At 42.3% G+C, this 9,208-nt stretch overlaps 1 protein-coding gene across 1 annotated transcript in view; it reads right to left on the minus strand.

Moving 5' to 3' along the window:
- The window catches only part of LOC121157719 (leucine-rich repeat-containing protein 36-like), a 41,943-nt gene extending 33,084 nt beyond the window's left edge, over positions 1-8,859 (minus strand). The window contains exons 1-2 of the mRNA XM_040982061.1: positions 8,790-8,859; positions 1,127-1,254 (exon numbers count right to left, since the gene is read on the minus strand). Of these exons, the coding sequence (XP_040837995.1) occupies positions 1,127-1,254; positions 8,790-8,859 (198 nt within the window). The remainder of the gene's footprint in view (positions 1-1,126; positions 1,255-8,789) is intronic.
- Positions 8,860-9,208: the final 349 nt, after the last annotated feature.

Here is a 9,208-nt window from a genome sequence, read left to right on the forward strand (position 1 = left end):
ACTGCCAAAAAGTGTAGAAAAATTAAAGTTTGCTGAACACTTCATCTGCCAAACACCATGTCTTATGTCATATCTGATTACATGAATTAATTAGGTTACTCTTCACAACAATCTTTTACCCAATTTACAGAAGTGGGAAAACAAATTATAGCAATGTCCACTTCATTTTTTTTAATCCTGAAAAGTAACAAACACGTACACATATGAAAAAAGGAGACCTAGGCAAACTAATACTTCCGGAACCTAAGGAGCCAAATACAGAATCTAAAGAACTAGCTCAACTTGGAGCTGTGGCTTGTAATGTTTTAGTTGAAAGTTTAATCTTGCTTGGGCTTCCTTTGGGTGGGGGGGCTTTTGGACCTTGAGATTGGGTCAAGACAGCCTAGGGCATTGTTAACGGATCCTGGGCTGTAGCAAAGTGTATCTGTCAGTCATCTTTGATCTCCCAAAGAAGGGCACGGACACTTTGAGGAACAGAAATGGGGAAACATGAAGCAACACCCTTTGGGGGTCCTCCACGAAGGAGACAAAGGCCTTCTCTGAGTGTCCTCCTGTTTGCTGGCCCTTGCACACTGTGCAAGCTGCTTTTTCCCACTTTCCAGTCCTGCCCTGGTGCCACCATCCCCTGACTGGGACATTTTTCTTTTTAGACAGTCACTTCCTCCATCGCCTAAAAGAAACCCACAGTTAACAGCGCAGGCTAGCCCTTCTTCACGCTGTTCTGGGGGACGCCATCTTTGCAAGTTCTGGGATGTGTCCTCACTCCCCACCCAGACCTCCTAACTCAGGCCACCTCTCAGGGTAGGGACCACAAATCTGTGCTTCCACAAGAACTCATAATTTTTGAATACACACACAGGAAAGTTTTACTATTGCCCTAGGCAATGACAGCTTTCCATGTGATATTTTTCCATGGGTGCAGGAAGACTAGTCCCTGATATTTTATAATAAATAATTTTACACAGAGCAAAGCTGAAAGGAGGTTTTGATAAGTAATAAATTTAATTAAGAAGCATTTCAAAGGAAGACTCTATCCCCCCAGGCTAATATTGTTTTCTATCTCCTATTTCTTTCTAACAAAAAACAAATTGGACTGGTCTGATTGGTCATAAAGTATAGAATTTACCTTTAGGCTAGTGATCAAATTCCTTGATAAATCTAAGGATCTGAGATTTTTAAAGTTTCTGAAGGCATCACCGATGGAATGGATTTTTCCAGCGTAAGATCCCTGTAATGAAAGAGACTCCACCAGTTCTGAAAAGAGATCATCAGTAGATACATTACAATCTCTGCTTAGATAACAGCAGATTGTCCATGAAAGTCGCTCTTCTTTCCCCCATATCTCATTTGTAAAGCCTCTTTTCTAAAAGCATCAATTTGGTCTACCGTCCTGATAGCAAACCTTAGTTTTGTAGAACCCTTCAGTTTCACTAATTATCTGGAGAATATAGTAAAAGTTTCTGAAAGTTCTTAAGACACCATTCAAAAAAAAAATTCAGCAATATCACTGCTAGGGTTTATCTTTACAGATAATACTTATACCATTTTCCTGGGATGTGTATAGGGCAAGGATGTCAATTTCAGAAAGATTTTAAGATAGAAAAAAAAGACGCAATCATCAAAATGCGCATCAGTAGGAGAACAGAAATAGCCTAAAGACACAAGAGTATGTGCTAGATCTCTGAGCATCGATTTCCTTATCTGTAAAACACAGATTATAACAGTACTTAACTGAAGGTGCTATAACGATTGAGTTAAAATGCATAAAAAAATCAGGATAATATTTGACACATGCTGAGTTAACACTGTTAACTGCTGTTATGTAAGCATTAAAAAGAATGTGGGAGATTCGTAGATATTCAATGGAAAAATTTCCAAGATAGTATGCTAGAAATACACACATACGGTATATAACTGTAAAAAGAAAAATGAGTACATACATGTGTATGAAAGCGGAAAGTCAGCTAAATATCTCACAGCACTGAAACAAAGAGAATTTGAAAATTCCCATTAGTGGCAAGCATGGTGGATCAAACAGCATAGTGCACAAAACTGGAGGGAGGTTCTATAGGATGCAGTTTGCAGGTGAGTGGCAGGGACTGCCTCTCAAGTCTGGGCCCTATAAGTCCTTCAGAGTTACAAACTGAAATCCTGTTGGAGACAAGGTGGTAGAGTCCACACAAAATGCAACAAGGACAGTAATGTAAGTGGAGAGGAAAGCAGGTGGCAGATGTCAGGCAGCTGTCCTATCTGTTAGTATTTGTGAACACGAAAGAGAAGGGAGCTCCAGACCTTAAAAATAGAAAAATAAGTGATCCCTCTTTAGGAAAACGCAAGCCAAAAGCACAGAACCACTCCATGCGTACCACCAAGGCTATAATAATAACAATCTTACAGCAAGGGGAAAGTTTTGCATTGGTGAGAAGGATGAGAAATTGGAATTCCCTTGCATTGCTGGAGAGAATGTCAACTGCTATGAAAAACAGCCTGGCAGTTCTTCAGTAAGCTAAATATAGAATTACCAGATGACCCAGCAATTCTACTCCCAGGAGAAAAGCCAAAAGAATGGAAAACAAATGCTCAAGCAAAAATTTATAAACAAATGTTTATACTACCATAAATCACAACATCCAAAGAAGAAACAAATGTCTAACAACAGATGAGTGGATGAGCAAGATGTAAGTATATACTCAAGACGGAATGTTATTCAGCCACGAAAAGGAAGGATTATAGAGAAAAGCAAAAGACCCAGAGTAATCAACATAATGCTGAAGAAGAAAATCTTAGGGGGTGCTCCTGCTCAACCTCAACTCGCATCACTGAGCTTCCGGAATCAAGACAATGTGATGATGCGAAAAAAAAGACAACAAATAGATCAGTTAAAAAGACTAGAGAGATCAGAAGTAGGTCCCCACCAACACAGTCCATTGATCTTCAACAAAAGAGCAAAGGTGAATCCAAGGAAAAAGGATAGTTCTTCAATAAGTTATTCTAAAATAACTGGATTTCCATACACACACACACTGAAAGTGTGTGAATCATATGGATGGAAGATGTGTCTCTGTCTTTCCCTCTCATTCTAACTAACTCTGACTTTCAAATAAATAAAGTAAATTTTGGCTGCTGCAAAGCCTGAATTGGCTAATCCTTTACTGTTAAGTGCTGCCATTCCATATGGATGCTAGTTCGTGTCTCAGCTGCTCCACTTTTTTTTTTTTTAAAGATTTATTTATTTTTATTGCAAAGTCAGATATACAGAGAGGAGAGACAGAGAGGAAGATTTTCCATCTAATGATTCACTCCCTAAGTGATCGCAAAGGCCGGAGCTAAGCCAATCTGAAGCCAGGAGCCAGAAGCTTTTCCTGGGTCTCCCATGCAGGTGCAGGGTCCCAGGGCATTGGGCCATCCTCAGCTGCTTTCCCAGGCCACAAGCAGGGAGCTGGATGGGAAATGGGGCTGATAGGATTAGAACCGGAGCCCATATGGGAGCCTGGCTAGATAAAGGCAAGGACTTTAGCCATTAGGCCACCTCGCCGGGCCCCCAGCTGCTCCACTTCTTATCCAGCTTCCTACTTATGGCCTGGGAAAGCAGACAGGGATAACCTAAGTTCTTGGGACCCTGCATCCAGGTGGGAAACCTGGAAGGGGTTCCTGGCTTTGGATCTGCTCAGCTCTGGTCACTGTGGCCATTTGGGGAATGAGCCAGCAGGTGGAAGATCTTTTGCTCTGTCTCTCCTCTCTGTGTATCTGCCTTTCAAATGAAAATAAATGAATCCTTTAAAAAAAAAAACCTTTAAAAAGGTGCTCAGTATAAATCCAGGACTTCCAACATATTTAAAAACACAAAATAAAACTGTAAATCTTCTAGAATATAGCACAACAGAAAATCTAGGTGACCTTAGGTTTGGTAAAAGTTGTTAATATAATATCAAAAGTGACCTGTGTGGCCTGGCACAGTGGCCTAGCAGTTAAACTCTTCGCCTTGAATGCACCAGGATCTCATATGGGTGCCGGTTCTAATCCTGGCACCCCACTTGCCATCCAGCTCCCTGCTTGTGGCCTGGGAAGCAGTCAAGGATGGCCCAAAGCCTTACAACCCTGCACCTGCATGGAAGACCTGGAAGAGGTTCCTGGCTCCTGGTTTCAAATTGGCGCAGCACTGGCCGTTGCAGTCACTTGGGGAATGAATCATCAGACAGAAGATCTTCCTCTCTGTCTCTCCTCCTCTTTGTATATCTGATTTTGCAATAAAAATAAAATAAATCTTTAAAAAAGTGGCACACCTGTGAAAGAAAAACAAACTTGAGAAGTTGGATGCCACTAAAATTTTAGGTTTCTCCCTAAAAGGAAAGACAGTGTGGAGAGGATAAAAAAATAAGCCACAGACCAAAAATATTTGTAAAACATATGCTGTGACAAAGAGCTAATATCCAAAATATACAAAGAATCCTTGAAACACAACAATAAAAACACAATCCAATCCAAAAATGAGCAAAAGATTTGAACAGACACTTCACCAATAAAAGACAAACACATGGTAAACATGAAAAAGCCCAACTTTGTAAGTCATTAGGAAATTAGAAATTAAACTAATAAGATACCACTACACAGTAATTAGAATAGTTAAAATCTGAAACAGTGACAATGTTAAATTGGGAGGATATGGGGCATCAGATTCTCTAACCTAATGCTAGTGAGAATACAAAACAGCTCTGCTATCTTAGAGGACACTTTGGTGGATTCTTCAAATGTCCAACATAACTTACTAGTTGGTCTGGTACTCGTGTCCCTTGGTATTTACAAAAGTGACTTGAGACTTTATGTCCATACAAAGACCTACATGCAAATATTTACAGTAATTTTATTTATGATTGCCAAAAGTTACGATCCAGTTCCCTGTTGATGGGTCTGGGAAAACAGAAGAAAGGACACCCATATAGGAGACCCTGATGGAAATTTAGGCTCTTGGCTTTGGCCTGGCTTGTGGCCATTTGGATGGAGAGTGAACTAGCAGATTTAAGTTTTCTCTAACTCTGCCTTTCAAGCAAATAAACCTATTTTAAAAACACATATGAGAATTATGTAGAAATATTACATATATTTAAAAATATTTCCTGCTGAAATAAACTCATACTTTTAATTTCGCTTTTCCCTGAACTTCCTGATGTACACTCATAAAGTGGTTTCACATTCTGAAAAAGGAAACAGTGAAAAGATCAGTGGCTGTTTGGGGGTTGGGATGAGAGAAAGAAGACATGGGACACTGAGGATTTTTAGGACAGTGTCTAAATTGTCTATTTGAGACAATGATGGCGGACTCAGCACCTACATTTGTTAGAATCCGTTGACCTGCACAGCATAAAGAGTAAACCCTAAAACAAACTAAGGGCTCTAGTTAATGTAGCAATATTGAATCATCAAGTACAGCAAAAGTACCATACTATTACAACGTATCAACAATAGAGGAAGCTGTGGGTAGAGATAAGGAGAAGATGTGAGAGAGGGGGAAAAGGATGTATGGGAACTCTGTACTTCATGTCCAAGTTTTCTATAGACCTAAAACCTTTAAAAAAAAAACTTTAAAAAAAATCTTTTTTTTTAAAAAAAGAATAAAGTATTGATTGTTCAACAGTAAATCACAACATCACCATCTTGCTGACTACCTGTCATTCCTAGCTATAGTTCAGAAGGTAGCAGGGCCTTTTCAGATAGAGTAGGACAATCCAGTTAGCAGCCTAAGGGCTTACTCCTAGAGACCAGCAACGAAATGTGACATAAGCGTCAGATCCCTGGCTCCCAAGCATGAAATCTTGGGCTGGCTGCAGCTGTGCCCACACTCCCTGCTGCCCAGGGTGGAAACCCTGCATCTGAGTTTCCCTAGTAAACTCTCATCTTCTTATATGGACCTTCCTTCTACACAGAAGGGGTTCCTGCTCAGTTCAGAGGGCTTTCCAGGTCTCACCCTGCTGACACTATGTTCAGAATGGATACATCTTGAAACATGATGGAGAAGGCAGATGGACAAGGACTGAAACTATGATTCTCCGTACATGAACTATCCAGAAGAGGCAAAGCCATAGAGACAGAAAGCAGTTCTGTGCTTGCCAGGGGTGAGGGGGCGTGGGAAATGAAGGATGACTGGCTAATGTTTAGTTCTGGAACTAAACAGTAGTGATGATTGCACAACACTGGGGATGTGCTAAGTGACTCTGAATCGTATACTTTTAATGGGTGATTTTTAGAGTATGTGAATTATCTTTATTTTTAAAATGCAACATATCTTTCAAACGTGGAGGACAATATGTTGTTGGTTCAGTGGTATGCAATGATCTAATACTCTGAAAGTCTGTTACCAAGTGACAAAAGCTAACGACAGTCACATTTCCTTTCTCATGTCTTTTACTGTTGTTTATTTTGAGGAGGGGACATTGTAACTTTTATTTTTTTAAATGTTTGTTTATTTGAAAGACAGTGTGACAGAGAGGGTGGGGGAGGGCGTTCATCAACCTGCCTTCTCATGGTTTCCTAAATGCCTACAATAGCAGGGCTGGCCAGGTTGAACTGGGAGCAGGAATCTCTCAGGGGCCAAGCACCTGAGCCATCATCTAGTGCTTCTCCAGATGCCCAGGAATAAAAAACTGGATCAGAAGCAGAGACAGGACTTGATCCCAAGCACTCGGATCTGGGATGTAACCTGCCCAAGAAGTAGCTTAACCTGCTGTACCACAGCACTCCTTTCTGTAGCATTTTTAAAGAGAAAGAGAATTAACATTCACATGATAAAGGGCCACAAGGACAGATAAGTGGCTATGCATTTGGTTTCAGTGTTATAAAGAATGAAGACAGATCAGAGGACAAATCAAACACAGATGTTAAGAACAAGACAACGATTTTCCAATTTTTATAGATAAGGTTAAATAATCCCAAATAGGAAAATTTTTGTTCTATTCATGAAAATAAGCATTCTCTCTATACCAGTTACAATTCATTTGAAAGTTGAATTAATGACCTCTAATACAGCTGGCTTATGACAATGAAAGTTAGAAATAATTATAATATCTAGGTGAAAAAAAGCCTTTGGGAGTTAACTTACAAGAGCTCCCAGTAGTTAAAGTTGAAATCAGTTAGGCATTCACCATGACTATAAATGTAATGGATTAGAACACATGAGACATGTGTAAATCAATGAATTTACATGAGTAATCAGAGTGGGAAAACAAAACAACCCTCCCTGGTCATCTTTGAGGGAAGCTAAGAAAACAAGTGGCTATCTGCAAAAATGGCAAATAAAGTGGAAAAAAAAAAGTTAGGTTTTTATACTGTGTCCTTCACAAACTGTGTCTAAGGATAACCAAATAGTTGATGCTAGTAAATTTCTACACATAGAAGTACTACAGCCAATGAAAAAGAAAGCAATGATTAGAAAAGTACCATCTTGTACAACCTCTTTAACAGTCTATGTACAAAAAGTACAATCTCTTAAACAGTGTATACAGGTGATTTATTCAGTGGCTATTACAAAAGAAAGAACACGAGGCTTACATACTTCCTAGCAGGAGAGGTAAAAAGGAGGAATGGGGCTGACTTTACCCAGTATCACAACATGCTGTCATGCCACAGTCATGACAAAAATGTCAGATCGGTACAGGAAGACAAACAGAAAACTAAAACGGAGTTGGATATTAATATTAAAAATTCTTATACAGTGATATCACATATCGTGGACAAAAGTGAACTACAGATACATTAAAGGTGAAAAGCAGAACTGCAGAATTTCTAGGAAAACAAATTGGGAAAAGGAAAGAGAGAACTCAGAGTGGACAGGATGAAAGTTCTCTGCCAACTTACAGATGCATGCCTCCTGTCATTATCTTTAGTCAGCTCTGGGTAGGGGCATGTTCCAGAAAGAGCGGAAACATTAGTAATTAGTACCCTGATTATCAAACTTGTACTAGAGGATACAAGAGAGGTCTCTCTTTGTCACGCTTGGGGCACAGACCCTGAAACCTAAATCCTGGGTTTTTGAGCCCTTGGCTGTGTCATTTTGTCAGCTGTATCATTTTGGCCAAGAATCTCCACTTGATCTTGCTAATCTGTAAAATGGGGTCAATATCTGTCTAATAGGCTTGTTATGGGAAGGAAATAACGCCGGAGAAAGCACGGCAGTAACGAATGGGACAGTGAGCAACAAATTCACAACTTTTCCCTCTGTTGCTAACTTTCCCCACATGTTTACTCTTGGACTTTCAAAGGGCAGGTTAGTCTGCCAGAGGCACAGTAAAGCAGGGTCCGCAGGCACTCTTTTAGCTCCGGGTCACCTCCAGGGTGAAATCAGGACTTGGGACACTAGCAATTACATTAGCCCCCAACCCCTTAGAAAAGAAGCCAACCATCTAGATGGGTCGAAGACATGGTCAAGTTCTTGATGTGGCAGCTGGATGATAACAAGTGTCCTTTCCCACTTCCTCCAACCAGGAAAAGCGCTCCTGAGGAGGTAGCTTCTTGAACTACCACCATCAACGCCCTTGGGCCTCAACTCCTCCTGTGTCCCCATTCATAGAGTGCCCCTGTCTGCCCCCTGTATTCTGTGGCAGCCTCCCCAGACCCCTTCCCGCCCTGACTCCCGTTACTTCAGTTCCTCCGCCTTCTCTAGTGGCACCTCTGCTGCCTCAGTTTCTCCCTCCTTGGCCACACCGTTCGCCCCCTCCTCAGGACCGCACCTCCGCGGGTCCCCCACCTCCAGTTCTCATCCCAAGCTCCCTGCCGGAGACCTCCCTGCCTGGTCCTACCCGTCTGCTCCAGGCTCAGCGCCCCCAGGCGGCGGATGCCCTCCTCGTCCAGATCCCACTGCTCCGCCATCCCCGCCCACCGCTCACCGCCCCTGACGCTCCAAGCCCCGCCCCTCGGGCCAGGCCCCGCCCCCGGGCCAGGCCCCGCCCCGCGCGCGCCGCCGCGCTCCCGCGGGCCGTTAGTGGTCGGGTCGCGCGTCTACCCGCCGGCCGCAAGACCCCCGATATGGTACGGAGGCCACCCTGACGGGAGTGCCAGCAACACCGAAACAGCCCAGAGGGCGAAGAGGGGGGCGCGTAGTGGGTCAGGAAGAGGGCTACATGGTTGGGGGGCCGGGTAACCCCAGCTTTGAGGGATTTGGGCAACCGAGTCTGAGGGAAGAATTACCGGATGAGGAGATTTAGGCCTGAGTTGGGGG

The sequence above is a fragment of the Ochotona curzoniae genome, unplaced genomic scaffold (assembly GCF_017591425.1).
Source record: "Ochotona curzoniae isolate NIBS_2020 unplaced genomic scaffold, NIBS_Ocur_1.0 contig_3622, whole genome shotgun sequence".
NCBI lineage: Eukaryota > Metazoa > Chordata > Mammalia > Lagomorpha > Ochotonidae > Ochotona > Ochotona curzoniae.